The following is a 19,763-nucleotide window of genomic DNA, read 5'->3' as shown; positions in this document are numbered from 1 at the left end:
CCTCGGTGTTGCTCCCGCGCCTCGCTCAGCCAGTGAGCGGGCACTGGTCCACATGTGGGATCTGAACCCTCGGGCGGGAGCGCCGCCGCGCTTCCCAAGTGGCGCACTATCCAGTGCGCCACCGGGCCGGCCCCTGGATTTACATTTTAAACAGATTCTCTTGGTACTCTTTCTAAAAGCCCCATGTTTCCTTCATAACGCTACTGAAAATTTACAATTTATATTTATTTATATGATTATTTGTTTAATGCCTATTTCCCGTAGCAGGCTTTATACTCCATAAGAGTAGGAACCATGTATCTCTTTTTTCAACAACTTAAACTCAAAACCAAGAATAGTATCTGGCACATAGTATGTGTGCTCAACAAATATTTGTTAGTGAATTAACTAATGAATTCTAACCTCTAGGATAAAGTAGCGCCAAGTACATAATTTGCAAGTATGCACACATTTTTGCATTTTTTATATTCCTACATGTAGCCCAACTTTCTCTACCATGAATAAATTAAACATCAGAACCAACTAATACATAGAGTCTACTTAGTGTCTACTTCGGGTCTAACTTCCACTCACCTGGCACATTTTTAATCTTTAGTAGCAAGGAAAGGTTCAAGACATTTCACAGTAAATCTAGAGTAAGTAGTGAAACTGACACATTAAACATAGCAGTAAAAGCTAAATTTGGAATAGTAACTATTAGAAAATTGTAAATTCTACCATTTAAAGACTGCTGGGCAATTTTTGTGGTCGAGACATTTTCTGAGCCCTCATAGACTGTGCTAACCAGACCAGGACTATACAGATGAATAAGCCTGGCTCTTTCCTGCAGGAGCTCATACTCTAAATACTCTCATCTCTGCAATGCTTTACTGTTTGCAACTCTTGCCCACATTTATTATCTGAATATACATACATGCAAATAAAAGTTTCCAGGCTTCTTTTATGCCCATCTCAATATACACTATCTGAAGAGATCTTAAACTTAAAACACCCAAAATAAATGTTATTGGTTTACCATGAGCATACAGTCTAGTCACCCCTAAGACTACAGAAGGGGCTAATTTCCCCATTTCCCAGGAAGGTCAGTGAAGCCAACTGTGGATCAAATAGCCAACACTACAATTAAACAAAAAACTCAGTTCTCCAGGTTTTCTCCCCCAAATCACCCAAAGCAGCAAGCAACAATGCTGTGACTAACAGTCCCCTAGGGAAAAGGCAGAACAAGCAGGAAAAAGCACACAACTCTCCTCCTGTAAAAGATACCACCAAGCAGAACATGGCGCCCGACCCAATCCAGCACCTCCTGTCTCTGGGCTGCTTCAGGAGGCACTGGTCTGAGAGAAAGTCAATCAATAAAAGCGGATGGAATTAGGACAAAGGAGGCCAGTATCTTGGCAGAGGCACAGGGAGCAATCCAAGTAGACAAAAAAGTCCCTTGAGGTTTCATGTGATTGGGAATGGACAAGAAATCCAACAGGTCTTTCTATACCTCTAATTTCTCAGAGACAAATGTGATGATCACAGAAAAACTTTAAAAATGTTAAATGCACACATGTATTCCACCACTAATATGACAGAAAAATATCCTCAAACCATTTATAAATGCTATATAGTCATATAATAGCGATGTTATGCTTCAAAATTTCTTCTTAAATATCTTTGCGTGGTTGTACACAGCACAGTAGTTGCCAGGCTTTATAGCTTCTCTGTGATTCTTTTTTCCCTATATCGAATCCTCATTTTATTTTCAAATAACATGGAAATATGAAGACTATTTTAAGCTGGCTAATTATTTTATACACAGAGTCGGGGCAGACTGATGAATCTGTACTTCAGTGTATTTATGGATCATTAATTTCTGGCCATTCCTCTTTTGGATTAAGATTTTTTTTTAAAAGAAAGAAAGAAAAAGTTGGCCATCATATACTAGACTCAGTTTATGTTGTTTCTTCCACATACGTCTTATCAGCTCTGCCACAGCTGAAGTGATTCCAAATTGCTTTATGACACTTGGATTTTCTCCTGCTAATAATTCCTCCTTCCTGCCCATGACTGGCAGGCTTCTTCCACACTGCAGTAATGTGGGACAGCTAATTATCTACCAATCCACCTTGCTATTCTGCACTTGGCAACTTTTATCTGCACAGGACAGCTGCACTCTCTGTGTTTGAAGTAAAATGTCAGTCTCTGCTAATGCAACAAGACTTACATCACTAATGATGTCTCCACACTTTGAAGAAACAAGTCAAAGCCTAATTAAAAATTCAGATTCATTCTCACTGGCTTGCCGATTTTCACTCTCCTTCTACCAGGGCTCAAAGTATCTTTTAAAATATTCCGTGCAAAAATAAAATTAAAAAAAAAAATCCAAGGGGAATCAAGAAAAAAGTGCTGCAGTCTTGGGCTTCGACTGCATCTTTAAAATAACTTATGGTTGGAAGAGAACCAAGACATTATCACGTACAAGATAAGAATTTACTCCACTGGCTTCTACTCTACAATTATAATAAAGCATACTATTTCCAGGGAAATATGGACCATAAGCTACCTTTCAGTTGATCCACTCTGGTATTTTAGGTGTTGGAACTTTTCAAACTGTAATTAACTCAAAAATCATTTGACTACCTAAATCTAAAGCAGATAAAAACTACTTTTGAACTCAGAAAAAAGAGGGCAAGGTAAAGAGGTATTCAAATGACATTGATTTTGTTTCATCATCAAATCAAATAAACAACTCCTCCAAAGTAATAATACTATTGCAATATTCCCCAAAAATAAAAAAATCATAAAAGAATTTCATATTCCTAATGACTATAATGACTAGAGACAGAAATGCAGGCCACGACAACCAATTTCAAAATAGAACTTGGCCTGAAAATTACAGGTGGAATTTTCTTCTGTGACTTAAACATAAACACTGAACAGCCAAAGTTGTTCCTCCTGTAAAGTTTTTATTATATAATCTACCTAATAAAAGATTACTTTGGTGGTACAGGGTCACAATGATAAATAGTTATTGACCACTTAAATTTGCTCTTTTTTTTTTTTAAATCTAACAGCATCCTAGTAAATGTTAGAATTTTGGAACTTTCTTCAATGGCTCACTGACTTCTAGGTACTTAAGTAACAATTTAAAATTAAAAATCTAGTCAGCTGTCAAATTAGACCATCAGCTTTAAGTTCTCAGCCATAAAATAATTAAGCCAAGCTTTCTTTTCAAAAAATGTATGTATACTATTAAGTTTACTTTTCCATTTTAAAGTAATGGAAAAATCGGGCTCCCTTAACATCATGAAAAGGGTCAAAAAGCAAGAAATGTAAGACAGACTTGAGTTCTCAATCTACCACTTGTTACTGGTGTAATCTCCAGAGAGCCACTTCCCCAGTGGGCCTCAGTTTCTGTAAAATAAGTCATCTGTAAAATGAGGAAGGGAGATTTGACAATCTCTCTAGTTCTTCCCAGTTCTTATGGCATCCATGATCTATGGATCTGAGAGGTCAGGGAGAAAGAGAATATCAAGGTCAGGCCTACTAGGCCTGGATTTGCACAACCCTTCAGGACAGACCATAGTGAACAGCCTATTTTGGGGCCAGAAATGGGGAGACCACCTAGCAGGCCCTCCTGGGAAGTAGACTTGGGGAGGCAGAATCCAGAAATGGAGCAGGCCCTGGCAGCTGGTGGCTGCTAACAGTGTTAGAATCCTACATCACTCTGCTGAGTTTTCTAGGTTCCAAAGCTTTCTCCAGTTTCTTGTTTCCTCTCCCCAGAGCATACCGTCTCCAAATACAAGGGACTCAGGCACAAGCAGCAGCTAGTTCCCAACTCAAACATCAGGGAACTACTGTTAGTCATGTTGAAACAGAGGGCAGACCTATTTAAGAAGGTAGGCATGCAAAGAGTGTGCTGGCCATGTCCTCAGAGCCCTAATATAGCCCTGCCCAAAGATCTACCGGAGACCATTTAATTGTATAGGGTCCTATGTTTCTTTCTTGTTCAAGCCAGTGTGAGTCAGGTGTTCTGTTAACACCTGCCCTATCCAAGTCTTGACTGACATCAAGGATCCAAGAATCCTACCACTTGACCTCTGCCTACTTCTCCAACCTCTTTTTGTGTTCTTTCTTCCCTCTAGCTCTCTAAACTGCAAAGCTTATTGCCATCTTTCTGTTCCTCAAAGGGGGAGTGATGCTTCACTATTCCAAGCTATGCTTTACCTCAACAAGGAGCCTTCTGGGAACTACACTCTGACTAATGAACTCCTATACGTTCCACTTTCTTGGGGAGGGCTTCCAGAATCCCTTCTCATCCCCAAATAGGTTAATATCCTTGACATACTTTCTCCAAGGATCTGGAAACTCCTCTTTCATAACATTCATCACAGTGAAATTAATGATGGATATTTCAGGCCTAACATAGTCCTGGCACAAAATTAACATTTGATAAATATTTGGGGAAGTAATTACAATGACAAGGAGCTCACCTTCCAAGGCAATCCATTTTAGAACTCTTCCAGCAGAAAATTCCCCTTTATATTACATAGGAATTCACTTCTTCATAACCTGCACACAAGCACTGGTTTTATTTCCCAGAACCCACTGCATAATTCTAACCCAGACACTGCAAATTGGTGGCCTCTGGCCTGATCTGGCCTGCAGACGTGTTTGCTTTGGCTCACACAGTATTATTGTATTTTTTAAAATCCATATTAGTTGCCAACACTTTAAGAATTAAGAGATTTTATATAAAAACCAGATACCCAGCTTCTCCTGAAAAACAAAGTGATGTGACAACACTGGACCCACATCGCCACTGGGCAACAATCCTAGGAGCTGAGTAGTGCCTGCCCTGTGTCAGCCCTGGCATGTGCCAACTGACCACATCCACCACCACTTCCTACTGCCCTACATCTGGCCCGCTTCACTAATTATGTCGAACTGAACCCTGCAAACATTAGTAGCAATCCCGGGTGTGCTCTAGATCCCATATTTTAGCATTTCTTTCTATACTGTCATGAACCATCCAAGTTGGTTTAGCCTCACTGATAAGACAGGAGCTCTCAGGGGAAGACACTGGATGCCTGTATTACTCCTGCACTCTCTCAGCCTCCAGTCCTGCAGTGAGGCCCCCAGTGAACATTTGCTGACAGACTGAGCAGAAGACAAATATGTACATAGTCCAGCTCTTCCTCTTCAGTCCTCCCCTCTCTCCCACTTACAGCTTATCTTGCCTTGTCCTTTTCTCACTCTTGCCTCTTCTGGAAGGGGGAGAGAACAGAAGCAAGCAGACATAGTTCGTGCTACATCAGTCAAATACATGTGCCTAGACTGTATGCTGGCCTCCAAGAAACAACGAACCTCACAGCCCATTGGGAGAGCCAGGCATGAAAATGAGGGCCAGAAGGCACAATCAGGGAGAGACTTAGAGGAGCGTCCCTGGCATTATGTCTGGAAGGCTGAGGAGGTTGCTGGGCAAAGGTACTAGCCATTTGTAAAGGTCTAGGGCACAGCAATGATTTTATTCAGGCACATCACCATAAAAAATTTTAAGTATATGCCCTCCAAAATATTTTCATTTATTTGTCAAGTGCAAATTCTATATACTATTTTCCCATTAAATTATGTATAGTATAAAACAAAAAAATGAAAATTAAATAGAATGTAATAAAAAATGTTGTGGATAAAATTATGTGATGTCTGGAATATGCTTCAAAATAATCTGGGGGAAGGGGAAGAGCAGGTGGAGACAGAAGTAGAGGAGAAACCAGCCCGACTGCAGTTGATAACTGGAGAAACTGGGTGAGTGGTATGTGGGTATGCTTACACTATTTTCTTTAGTTTTATATATTTTTTAAAATCTTTGTAATAAAAAATGTAAAAGTAAATAAATAACTATGAATAGCAGATGTATTTTTTCAGAAACCCCAAAGGATGGTTTTACATCATATCCCTAAGGTCTGTGCACCACGCATACCCTAGAAACCCGAGACAGAGGAATGACCACATTGAAATCTGCAGGTTCTGAAGATTAGATTTTGGTTTCATTCAGGCTCAGGAGCTACATGTTTGCTTCCTTCCAGGTTCTGTGCCCTAGCACTAAACAGACTGCTCCCATGTTTATATTTTGTTTTCTGACTGCTCCTATGTTAGGCCCTGTGCTAGACACTTTGTTATCTTTTAAAATATATGTCTCCCTATTAACCACATGAAGCATGAAGACACTAAAATTCAGAATGATTTACTAACATGCTGGAGTTCCATAGTTAATAACTAGCTGGGTCAAAATTGTTGTCCCTTCACGTTTTGAATTTCAATAAATTCTTACACCAGATCCAAGCAGATCCAAAATAAATCCCACTCCACCTAATACCAGAATTCCAGCGTTTTGCAAGGTTCCTGCCTGCTCATCCCCTTAAGCTCAAGGAAGGAACTCCTCAAGCAGCAACCAGAAATAGCATCAACATGTTATAAAGTGTGAAACCATCTCCCTTCCCTCCCCCAAGTCCTTCCAGACTCAAGTACAATTGGCAGGGAAAACATTATAAGCTCAAGGGACAAGGCTAGCTAAGACAGCATTAGTGAGGAGGAAGTGGAGGAAGTACTAAGTATAACAGAAACAGTCCATCACAAGCCTCTCAGCATGCTTTTTCTTGGGCTCATTCGTACCAGTTCAACTCAGAGACATCTCTCCATGGTCAGTTCTCTTCTACTCCAGGTATATAATCTCAGAAGAAAGCAACACAGCAGTTTTCCCACTAAGACTTGCTTTGTACACAGGGCATAGAATCAAACCGCATTATTGACAAATACAGGTGATTTTTTTCCCCTTAGAACATTCTACATTGTGTAAGTGCACATTCAAATCATTCTAAACTAGGCCATTCCTGGTATGATGCACATGATTTAGGGAAAAATACAAACCTTACCTAAACATGACTGCAAATAGCTTCCAGTTATAGTTGAGCCACCACCATGATGTTTATGTCCAATAACCACAGAAGCTCCAGAGTAATTGCCAAAGAAATGAGATAAGTCATAGGAACCATCTGAAGGGACACAAGTGTCAGAGCCACCCTTCGGTTCAGGAGTTCAGGATTCATCAGCTACCTTGTCCAGTGTCACCAAAAGGGAATTAGAAATGTCTGATGAACTACTGATCTGGTTACCCTTCACATCTGAGGCTGCTGCTGATGCTTTCAGGACTGGCTTCTGTGTGTGGACATTTCACTGAAAAGGCCAAGGGAGAAATAGCTGACCTCTCTGACTTCACCAAAGGGGCTTAGGCAACACTACTGTGCTCCCATAGTACCCTGTTCCTCTCTCTACCATTTCACCAACCCACTGCATTCTAATGCCTCTATACCTCTTGCTCACCACCTGTATCATAATGCCTCTTTTTGTGTCTATTTTCATCATTAGTTGAGAGATTCAGGGCATCTACCAAGCTATAGTCACCTTTCATCACCAGCTTAGTCTAACTCAAGACCCCTCCAAAAGTTTGTTGGATATATGCAAAAACGAACGGTGAATATATGCATTGTTGTTTTACTGCACACGAGGAAGACTTGCCCTTTCACTTTCAGCTGCAGTCACTATTTACAACATTGCTCCATATTTTCAGCTGACACCTCTTCCCCAGCTAGGCCTTCAGTTCCTGAAGTTACATTGATCCTGGCTGCTGCTCTTTCTTAAATTTTAGTTAAAGCTCCTGTTTGTGCTTCTAGTATTTCTTCTGCCCCAGTTGGAAGGAACCCTCCTCCTCCCTCCCTCTCAGTCCCCCCCACACCATCCCCCACTACACCCTCCTCCCCCATACAGCAGCTGTCTGACCAACCTGCTGGTATGTCTGCCAAGTTCCTAGTGAGTGTGCCCAGCCCAGCAGAACTGTGTCAGAGCTAACATCAAGGCGGGCACACTGGCCCTGTGCCAGGCCTTGCTGTTAGGAAGCCCATATTGTCATATAATGTTAAATGGGCCTTATAAGTGCCTGGTGAAATGGCTCCCACAGCCAGATATGCCTTCTACAAGCAGGCATTGTTGCTTGACTATTTTACCTGTGCAATCTTACCTCCTCCTCCAGAATGTAAACTCCTTAAGGAGCTGTGCTGGAATACCTCTTTGTAAACCCTCTGAACACCTAGCATAGAGCTCGGTGCTCAGTAAGCTTTCAATAATTAGCTCTCCATTTAAGAATAACCACATCCATCAACGTTTCTCAGTGCAAGCTTAGTATTCACAGGTGCCTTCACATGCACTATTTCCATTAAGTCCACAAAACAAATCTCTAAAAGAATCATCATCCCCAATTTTACAGACAAAATTACCCAACTTGGAAGTGTCAGAGCTGGAACCCAGATCTCCAGATACCTAAGGTGGGGTTCTTTGCACTCAATACTGCTGCTTGATAAAAACTTGTTGCATAAATGAATAGCAGAAACAAGTCTCCCTGGACACAGCCACTCACTGCTCCCCAGACCGCAGTGTTGATGGCTTCACTCTGCCAGACCCCTGAGGAGACGATGATTAGGTTTTTGACTTTTATCCATGATGTATGATGCTTGCTGCCAGGGGGGCAGTATTCAGTGGCAGCTTTCCCAGGGCACTGGCAAAATTGGTTGGCACGCATCATTTAAAGATTTAAAAAATTTTTTTCATTATAAAAAGGAATAACCAAAAAAGATAGGTAGGCAGCCTCCATTAGAAAACTTTTTCAAAAAAATTTAAAAGATGGACCGCTTTTCAAACTGTGTTCCTTATCAGCAAGCACAAAAACTATGTCATGAGAAACTATAGTTCTGAAAGAAGGCCAGGTTTCATTTTTGTAAATGTACCCCTTGTGACCCCCTGTGAGCAGTACGGGCCATTTGAAATGCCAAAAACAACAGGCCTAGTTTGAGGGCTACTTGACAATTTCTCAAAATTAGAAATTGTCTTTGGAGAATTTCAGCAGCAGAAGCAACTTAAAATTCTGAAAATTGGCTTTTTATATACAAATTGACATAAAGAAAGTTGCTCATAAAATGAGATGCTGCCCTGAAAGGCCTGTACTCTTCCCAAAAATGTCAAGTCAAATGAAAGCAGTCAATCCATTAAGTGAGGGAAGACATTCTTCTCCTGCAAAGAGACAAAACCTTTCCCCTCCCCACGCCACCATGTTTGTATGGAAGTCTGACCCAGCTCACCTTAACACCCACACGAGGCTACCTATCTCTGAACAACAGATTAGCTCTACATCTGTAAAATCCAGCATTCTGAAAGGAAGAACTACATAATCTGCACTTCAGGTAACTAAACCCACGTAATTTCAGACCCACTGAACAAATCCCAACGGTTTACAGAGGAGGCTGTGAGGCTCAAAATCTTTGTTCTAAGGGCCAGAAATCTAACGTGCATTCAGATTTTATTCTTTACAAGTATTCCCCTCAAAAGCTGGCAGTCTAAATTTTAAAAAGACTCTTTCCCCCAATTTTCCCACAAAGAGGCAAGTGGCAGATCAATATACAGCTCAAGAAGAGGAATTTAAATACAGTATGTGTGTCTCCTTTCAAAAAAGGAGAGAAGCCACTTCACATTTTGCCAGACAAAACCCCGTCCGCAGGAGGTCGGTTTCCACAATGAGGTGCAAAGGTGTTAGAACGAGGCCAGTTGGGAGGAGATAAAGGGCCGTTTGGGCACAAACCCCCCACAGTTCAGAGCTTTTTTTCTAAAGTGTCTCCTTTTCAACAGGGAAGCCTTTTAAAACTACATTTGCTTTGGATCCCTACCTGAATGACAATGTGTTAGGATCCGATTTCACCTTTTGTCAAGGACCGGGTGAGAAACAGTAAAACGGCTGTCAGCATCTTAGAAAAAGCAAGTCCTTAGCTTACATGGGGAAGGGGGGAAAAGCCCCCCAAGAACCCTCGTCCAGCCCTAGTGATGGGGTGAAGGTAGCATATCTCTACTAATCCTACAAGCATAGACGAAAATTGCAATACGTTAAATTTCCTTTATTAAAAGAGGTGCCTCTACACAAAAATACAATTCTGTTCGTGCTCTGTATTTAAATATTCACCACTGGAAAGAAAATCCTAGTTTTCTGTCTCCCCCCAAAGTCACTTCTCTCCTAAGCACTCAGCAATAATCAGAAATCAGAAAATACGTATGGAAAATATTATAACTGAATTTGAACCTGAGAGATCTGCATAGAAAGGGATAGTTAAATTATGTATTTTTAAAGCTTGTCTATTATTATGCAAATGAAGAAAATCTGACTCTATTGCACTTCAGAGCCAAGTGTCTGCAAAAAAAGTAAAATTACCTTTCAAGCAAACCATCTACTCCTCAGCCTCGCCTCACCCTTGAAAAAAAAAAAATCCCAATCTTCAAACTGTATCCTCTTCAGAGGAGACTGGGGTGAGGGTAAGGGTGTTAAAAAAAAAAAAAAAAAAAAAAAAAAAAGACGTCAGAAACCTGAATTCCACAGTGACTCAAAACACCTCTCCCGGCGGCGGGAGGTGGAAGGGGTGGGTGGTCACAGTAGGATGGAAATCAGAAATCTATTCCAGGAACATATTCTTTGCACTTAAGGCTTTCGAAGACCACACTCGTCACTATTTTGTTATTAGAATGTATAAGAGAATGGTGTTATTCTACATAAGAATGTTATATCAGAGGTTTCTGACTCACAGTGTCATCTCAACTTCTCCTAATCAAGTGGGCCTTTTCGGCCAAGTAGATTAAAATCACGGCGGGATAGAATCTCTAGGTGGTTGCTGTTTAGCAATTTTTACTACTGTTGATTATGAGGAACATCATCAGGTTTCCTTATTAGCTGCGGGCAATTTTTCCGTAAGTCCCCCTTCCTTTCCTGGGGAAGACGGACGAGGTAAACAATCTGGAGAAATGGGAACCTTATTCATTCTTTTTCCTCCCCTCAAAAAGGCACACACAAGACAAATATCATACAGCGGACAACATGCGTCCAGCAAGAGCAAAAGCGGAAAGCAACAAAAAGACTCTCCCACCCTGACCAGAGTCGGGAATCTACCAGGCCAGCCCCTCCCCCAACCCACCGGGGCGGGGAAAGGGAGCACGGAGCCCACTCTGGGGGCCGTTCTCCGCCGGGACCCAGGGTGGCCCTGGAGCAGCTGCGTACGCTTGTGGTGCCTTCTCTCCCGGCGCCCATCGGTGGACTTCGACACGGGGGGACACGAGGAGGTGGTCAAAGGGCTGGAGTGGGCCCCTCTGAAAATCTTTGGAGCCAGGCGGGGCCGACTGCCCCGGGATGGGGACACAAAGAGGGAAGGGGAGTTTGCAGGGGTGGCGGGATGAAAACACAGGGGAAATGTGTGCAAATTGGGGAAGGAGGTAAGAGGCAACCGGAGTATCCTCGCCGAGATAAAGGAGCTGGTGCTCAGAAGAGGAGGCTGTGCGGGTGGGGGAAAGTGGGTTCCGTGCTAAGGGCAGGGGATTCTGCAGAGGAGAAAGGGAGGGGCAGGGGAGTGCATAGAAGAGGAGTTGGGTGCGTAATCAGGGAGTCTGTGCAGAGGAAGGAGGGATCCGTCAGGAAAGGGGGCTCTGTGCACGCAAGAGGGGTCGGTGTACGGTCCAGGGGACCTGAACCAGAGAATGGGACAGGCTCTGCAAAGAGGAGAAAGGCAGGATGCCTGGCAAGTTCGGGGACGCGAAGCGGGCCACCTACCTGCATGGTGACGACCCCCAGCTCCTCGGCCGCCAACCTCCGCATCTGGCTCGCCAGCACTTGCGCCTCGTCCAGGATGGAGAAGTCGGCGTTGGCCACAGCGCCCAGGAGCCAGCACGCGACCAGGCAGAGCAGCCAGAGGGGCAGCCGCAGTGCCCCGGCCCGGCCAGGCGAGCCCGGACAGCGGCGGGCCAGGGCGGCCGCCCCCGCCGTCTCCTCTTCGTCCGGCTCGCGGGCCATGCCGCAGCGCGGGAGCGTGGGCGGCCCCCATCGCCGGGCTGCAGCGGCGGGCGGGGGAGGAAGCGGCCGCCCGAGCGGTCCTGGAGAGCCCGGCTCCCGCACTGCCTCGGCGGCGCCTGCAGGCCGGGGGCGCGCGGACCGCGGGGCTGACAGGCGGAGCTGCGAGCCGCGCGGCTTTCGCTTCCTGGGAGTCCCGGCACAGCCAGGCGGCGGGCGGGCGGCGACACCAGGAGAGGAGGAGCGGCAATCGGGCTGCGAGGCTGGGGCAGCCACGCGAGCCACGAGGGAGGGGGAAGGTTTAAAACACACACTCGCGCGCGCGCACACACACACACACATGCACACACACGCACAACTGAAAGAAAGAAAGAAAGAGGTGGGGGAAAGGGAGGTGTCTGGTGCCACCACGCTGCGCTCCGGCTCCGCGCACTTCCCGGCTCGGCCGCTGCCGCGACTGCGGTGATTTATGGAAAGAGGGAGAGAGGCGGGGAAATTCCCCAGTCGCCCCTCCTCTCTTTCCCTCGCTCCCGCCTCAGAACCTGCCCCCCCCGAGACGCTGGGGCAGGAGACCAGCCCGGCCCAGGGGATCTCTTGGACCTTTTCGTGGCCGGGGACAGCGACCCACCCCAGCTCTCACCGCCTCCGCCCACGCGAGAGATTCGGGGTCCCACCCGTTCCAGGTTCCACCCATCGAAAGTCCCTTTAAGTTCTTGGACGCTGGCTTTCTGCCTGGCAGCGACTTGGGAAGGAGGGGACTGCCATGTGTGCGTCCACTCCCTTTCTTCGACGTTATGGATCACAATCGCTAGCCCTCGTTCGAGCAACAATTTCTTTTTGTAACCGGCTACTGTGTGCCCGACACTGTGCTCTGGGGTTTATCTACATTATCCTTTAGTCCCCACGACATCCCTACTGAGGTGCGTTATCTTTATCCCAAATTTTTAGGTAACAAAGACTGAGGGCTTAGAGAGGTGGAATAAATTGCCGAAGGTCACCCAGGGGATAAGAGGCAGATCCAGAATTTAAGCACAAATCTTACTCCAAGGATCTTGCTCTTAAACACGACACAGTTCTTTCTGTCTTTCTTTGAAAATGAACCATCTGATCCCATCAAAAGCAAAAACAAAAAACAAAAACAACTGAACCACAGTCCACCGCACACACCTGTTTTCCGAAGCATGGGGGTCAGGGAAGGGGTCAAGGTGAACCTGTATGTTTGCTCCTTTTGGCTCAGGCTGTCTGAGAAATCATCACCTGTTGGAAGCACCTGGAACAAGTGGATGGTGGATGCCGTGTGTGTGTGTGTGTGTGTGTGTGTGTGTGTGTGTGTGTGTGTAAAGCAGTCATTCTCCCTTCCAAGTGCTGTGAAGTTGCTGCTTGTAGGTGCCACGCCTAGGGGGATTAAAGGACTTGTCCAGGGCTGCCTAGCAGAGGTAGTAGCATGACTAGAACCTGGATTTAGTGCTCTTTTCATTTTACAGAAAAACCTTCTCTTTTACTTCTTTCACTATATTACATTAAAATTCACCTTCTCTTGTAAGGTTCCCTTGGCCCATTTTACCTCATTGTGCTCATTTCTCTATTCTGAATTCCCCATTGATTTTTCTGCTATATTGTATATTTTCATTTTGTGACACTATCCACTCTATGCCCCCTTGAGACAGGAACATCAGACTCTTGGCAGCACCGTCATTTAGTATCTGTGATGTTTGTTTTACCTACTAGAACTAAGGTGAGTTTGTTGAGCATGGGGACCAATCCCTTCACCTCCACATCATCCACACAATCACATAGTGGTTACTGGAAAAAATGATTCTCGAATTAATAATAAGATAAAAACCTGTGTGTCTTCTATCCCCAGAATTGAGCTGACATTTAGAGTTAACAATCTTATTACTTCTCTTTTTTATTGTTATACCTTTGTATGTGATAGTTAATTAGTGAGACAAAACATATGTGTCCCACATGGTAAGTGAAAAAGCACAAAAATAATAAGCTAGTATTATTAATGTTTTGTAATGGATTCTCCAAGGTTACCATCCCCATGTTGTCACACATCTCTAAACCATCCTTTTGAAACTCCTTCAGAATGGTCTCTCCCTCATTGCCCATGTTTTATATGTTGGTGTTTCTTAATGTCCTATTTCTTGGGATTCTAATCCTACGTCATCTTTTTTTACCCTAAGTTTCTTTTGTTTGTCTGTTTTTGGGTTTTTTTTTTTGTCTTTTTTTTTTCGTGTCCGGCAACGGATCACAACCCTCAGTGTCGCGCCGTACCGGACCGGGACCGGCAATGGGATCGCAACCCTCGGTGTCGCGCCCGCACCTCGCTCAGCCAGTGAGCGGGAACTGGTCTGTATGTGGGATCCGAACCCTCAGCGGGAGCGCCGCCGCGCTCCCAAGCGGTGCACTGTAGCAGTGCGCCACCGGCCAGCCCTGTCTGTTTGTTTTGAGTACTCTCATCCACACCCATGACTTCAATGATCACAGAAACACCAGAGCTCTGCATACTTCTAAACAAAGTTCCACCTCTTTCTTGAGCTGGATCTCCATTTTTTCACTGTTTACTGGCTTTTCTATTAGATATACCCGAATGAAACTCATTACTGCCACATGCCACCTACATCTGTACCTGACTGCAAATTTGGGTGGATGTCACTCAGTCTCTAAGCCAAGTACCTCGCTCTCTGCCTCCCTCCAGCTTCCTGCACATCCCTCACACCCATCGCTCACTCTCTGTCTGTATCTCATTGGCTGACTTCTGTTCCTCATTGCAGCTCACCTGGTGACCACCGTCTTTTCAGGGGTCTTCATGTAGTCCATCTCTCCCCCATCATTCTATTCTCCACACAGAAGCCAAATCATCTTTATAAGAGTCAAGTCTGAACTTGTCACTCAATTACCTAAATGTCTCTCTGATCCCCCATCAGAGAAGTAAACTTAACATACAGGGCACTTTGTGCTCTGGTCTGTCTGTCCTTCTGGCTTTATTGTAACCACTCTGCCCCTCAAAGGCCTCACCACCCCCAGAAAACACCTTTTTGGCAGTCTCAAAAGCCTTCCCCTTCTCTCCACCTGGTAGGCCCCTTCTTAGCTGATATGTCATGCTGTGAAGCCTTCTCTGACACCAATCCACACAGAGTTTACTGTTCCTCCTCTGGCAACTCCAAAGCTCTTGGTTCTCTCAGAACTTAATGTCCCCACAGCATTTAACAAGCAACATTGTGAATGTCCATTTGGAAGCTTTGTTTTCTTTAATGAATCTCAAAAGTGTGGTCTAGACCACCTGTAGCCTTAGGGTGCTCGTAATAAATTGCAAACCTGTGCTCTATCCGAGGGCTATTGAAGTAGGATCTCTGAAGGTGGGGTTGGGTTGTGGAATATGCATTTTACAGCAAACCCTGCCCGTGCTGTGAGTCTTATGAACCTCTGCTAGACTGCAAGCAAGATCACCAGGATGGTAACTCATGCCTCCTGGAGCTATAATGTCTAGCCCAGTGCCTACACCCAGACTGTTCTCAATACCCAGGAAGGAACACATGGCTATTTCTATGTTGCCGGTGTGGAAAAGCCTCAAAGAAATAAAGTCATTTGCCCAAGGTAATATAACTTTTAGATGATGATGCCAGTGTGCAAACCTTGGTCTTCAAACACCAATTTGTAAGCTCTAGTCTGGTGTTAGAGAGAACGTTTACATGAGTGGATACTGGGACCAATAAAAGCTTGTTGCCTGATAAACTACTAATTCTTAATGTCTCCAGTCCACGTAAGTGAAATTGCCCTACCCATTGACCCCTCCTCAGCACTACTTGATTGTTTCTTGGGAAGCAACTGGTTGGACCAGGGTGGGAGTGTGTCATCGATTTAGCCAATCTGTGGTGAAAAGATTGTCTGGGACAAGGTGGGACAAATCTTCATTTTAAAAAATTTTAGTTTGGAAATACTAGGAGGAAGAAGTAGTTAGAAGTGGTAGTTGGAACAGAAAAGACATGAGAGGGGACCATAGGAGCCATGATTCCAATAATATATATAGCAGGGAATACATAGCCATATATATTACAAACACATATATTACACACACACGTGTGTGTGTGTATATATATGTCTACATATGCCCTGATATGTATGTGTGTATATATATACATACACATAAATTATCTCAGATATCTCTGTGTATGTACATGTATATACACACATACACAATTGTGTGTGTATATATATGGCTATGTAGATGGCCATATACGTGTGTGTATATACATATATGTATATATGTATGTATGTGTATGTATATGCTTGTGTGTGTGTGGATATACATACATACTGTATAGTATAGTAGCTAAGACTGTGGATCTTGGGCTCAGAAAACCTGGGTTTGGATACCAAGGAAAATACTTATTAGCTGTGTCATCTCTACAAAGCTTAACTTCTCTTAGCCACAGTTTTTTCATCTGTACAATGTAAACAATACTACCCAGGGTTTTTGTGAAAGGGATATAAAGCACTTAGCGTAGTACCTGGTACATAGAAGCTCCCTCCAAATAGTGGGCATGATTCTATGAGTTAAGTATGAGGGAACAAACATCACGAATAAGCTAAGAAAGCCGATCAGAGAGCAGAGAGAATGAAGTATATAGAACCTGTGGCCTGTAACAGACACGATCACCAAGACCCAGAGCTAATTTGATTTCAGAACTTTCTTATTCCAAATCCAGTCTACATGTTCTATTAATAATAAACTCATTTTTTCTACCTTTTGTCATGATATAACCCTACAGATCAAGTATAATCACTCTTTCTCTACAGAGTAGACACTATTGGCTGTTGCTATGGATTGAATGTCCCCCCAAAATTCACTGAAGCTTGACCCCCATTGTAACGGTGCTAAGAGGATGGGAAATCCAATTATGGTATTTGAAAGGTGGGGCCTTTAAGAGGTAATTGGATTGCGAGGACTGTGCCCTTGTGAATGGATTGATCCATTCATGGAGTAATGGGCGTGGTTCTGATGGCTTCATAAGGAGGGCGAGTGAGAAGGTTAGTTCTCTCTTGCTCATGTGATTCTCACCATGTGATACCCTGCATTGCTGTAGAGTCACCACCAAAAAAAAAGCCTTCACCAGATGTGCACCCTGGGCTGTAAACTTCCAAGCCTCCAGAACTGTAAGAAATACATTTTATTTCTTTATAAATTATCCAGTTTCAGGTATTCTGTTATAAGCAACAGAAATGGACTAATACAACTTTGTAGCTATTTGAACTACAAAATGATGAAAAGACTGGTAAGTGAGTCACAATTATTTCTTAAAGACCATAGACCACCATGACACTTGTCTGATGGCTTTATCTTCTCCCCAGAGTACTCCTGTACCCCTTGCTTGTCACCGGGTTAGACAGCTGTTCATCATCTGCTCCCTCTCCAGAAGTTCCAGCACTTAGCATGCAGCCTTGTCATTGTCCATTTACAAATGTTTTCTCCATCTTAATGTTACTCAAGGGTGGTCTATCAACCACCTACAGAGGAACACCTATCAGGGACTGTGTCTGCGTTGTTCACTGCCACAGAGTCCAGCACAGTTCCAGACCCAGAGTAGAAACCCAAGAAATGTTGAACCAAATAATTGAAAAAAAAATTAGGAAAATCCATGAATCATTAACTCTGTGCAAGGAGCTGCACTAATAATTTTGTTCACTGTCTGCTAAAGAAGAACAAACCAAGAGTCCTTATCAAACTGGCTGCTCTGCCATATTTTGGGAGGTACAAAGGCACTTCAGTGACAGACCACCTCCTGGAACTCATTGGCCAAAATGTTCACCACAGAAAACTCCATGTCAAACTGTTTTGAGGAACTCTTAGATTTCCAAAATGCGATATGACCATGACTCTCTTTGCATGCTCTGAGAGAGAAATAAGGCCCAAGTTAGCAAAAAATTCTCAACCCAATGCTGCTGGCAGGTCTCCCATTCAAAATAGTAACTGGCTGCAAACTATATTGAACCTGTAAACTCATGGAGCTCAGGAGAGTAGAACTGGTAACTCCAATGGCAGAAATTAACACTCACTTATTAACTCCTACAAGACTGCGTATCTCAGCAGGTGTGATTTATTGTTAAATAAATGGAAACGGCTAATAGTCTAGTCTGAATCCTAGAACACAGATCCTCTCTGTTTTACACATTCCTCCTGCTGATTTTAAAAATCATCAGATTTCCCATTTCCCTTCAAATTGGGAGCTAGTAAAGATAGAATAACAGTAATAAATATGTTACAGAGACCCTACTATGGGTTGGGTGCTATATATGGCATACAACATATCATTTCTTGAACTCTTAGTATGTTTCCTATGCCCTATCATTTTAGCGTCAAAACAGAGAAGGCAAGATTATTACAGTTTTATACACAGGGAAATTGAAACTCAGAAAGTTAAGTAATGTGACCAAAGTTATGGGCAGCAGAGACAGGATAGAAACACAGGTATGTTTGACTCCTAACTCAATTCTATTGCCACTCTGTCATGTGCCTTTTCTTCCGAATGAGAAAAAAGAAAGGAAATTATGGATCCCTGCCTAAGAAACATGATTATTTCTAAGGCAACTATTTTTTCCTGTTAATTTCAACAAACATTTTTTGAGCATTTGCTATGTACCAATGATTTTTTTGGGTGATAGGGACACAAAGATGGATAAGATTGGTTATCTTTAAGAACTTTATGGTTACTGAGGAAAACAGAGAATTTCAAGACAGATAATATTACATCCAGCAAATGCCTCAGGGCCTTTCCACTTGCTGTTTCCTGTGTCCTGAATGCTCTTCCTCCAAATATCTGCATTTCACTGTCAAGACTGTGAGGGGTCTGAGGCCTTACCTAATGTGCGAGCCAACAAGTTAGCCCACCACAACCTCATGGGTGCTAGCAGAAGAAATGAGACTCCTGGGTTAAAGACAAAGGACTTTCCTGCTCACAGCAATAGCAGTGGCCAGAGTGTCAGTGTTTGGGCCAGTCCTCCAAGCCCCAATTCCCCACAGGGGAAAATGAACAGGGCCAGGCAATACCTGCACACATTGGGTAACATTGAGGGAGAGGAACCCAACGCTTATGTAACCCAAATCTTTTATAACAAAATGCAAACAAAACTGCCCTTTGCTCCCAAAGAGATATCTTTAATATACTGGACAGAAAGCAAATTTTCCTTTTGCTCCGAAAAGAGACACTATCTCTCCTGCCTAGGCTGTTCACTAAACAAACATCCTTGAAAATACAGCTCAAAACAAAAGGGCAGTTAGCGCCTTGCTCACAAGACATGCAAAAAACCCATAGAGAATTTTCTCCTCACATCACCTCCTTCTAGTCTATGCTCAAATGTGAGAGGGAGGCCTTTCTGAACCATTCTACTTAAGATTGTAACACCCATTACTCTACCTCTCTATTGTACTTACACCATCTAACACATTTGCTTACTTGTTTTGTTTATTGTAAGCTCCATGAAAACAATGATTTTTTGGTATGTTTTGTCAACATATCCCCTATCTAAAATAGTGTCTTCCACATAGTAAGTACTCAAGAAATATTTTTAAAATTAACAAATATAATATGGAAAGCTCTAGAGAGGTGGTTATGCACCTGGTACCATGAGAGGGGCACTCAAGCTAACTTAGTAAGAAGGTCGGAGAAGGCTCCCTAGAGGAGATGGCATCTAAGGAGTGTCACCAAAGATAAGTAGGGGTTAGTCAGGCCAAAAAATAGAATAGAAAGCATCCCTGGAGGAGAGAAAAGCATTCAAAAATGTACAAAGGCCAAAACAATACGATGTGGAGAAAGGAAGTAAAAGAAGTTTGGGATTTTTACAG

General features: G+C 43.5%; 1 protein-coding gene across 2 annotated transcripts in view; it reads right to left on the bottom strand.

The window, feature by feature from the left end:
* The window catches only part of CACHD1 (cache domain containing 1), a 203,544-nt gene extending 191,627 nt beyond the window's left edge, over positions 1 to 11,917 (bottom strand). The window contains exon 1 of one of the 2 annotated variants that reach the window (XM_008582312.1): positions 11,678 to 11,917. In XM_008582312.1, the coding sequence (XP_008580534.1) occupies positions 11,678 to 11,917 (240 nt within the window). The remainder of the gene's footprint in view (positions 1 to 11,677) is intronic. The other variant, XM_008582313.1, reaches the window with a different exon arrangement.
* Between the last annotated feature and the right edge of the window lie 7,846 nt (positions 11,918 to 19,763).

The sequence above is a fragment of the Galeopterus variegatus genome, unplaced genomic scaffold, assembly GCF_000696425.1.
Source record: "Galeopterus variegatus unplaced genomic scaffold, G_variegatus-3.0.2 Scaffold2564, whole genome shotgun sequence".
Taxonomy (NCBI): domain Eukaryota; kingdom Metazoa; phylum Chordata; class Mammalia; order Dermoptera; family Cynocephalidae; genus Galeopterus; species Galeopterus variegatus.
The sequence above is the reverse complement of the archived record's forward strand: the minus strand, read 5'-3'. Positions and strand labels throughout refer to the sequence as shown.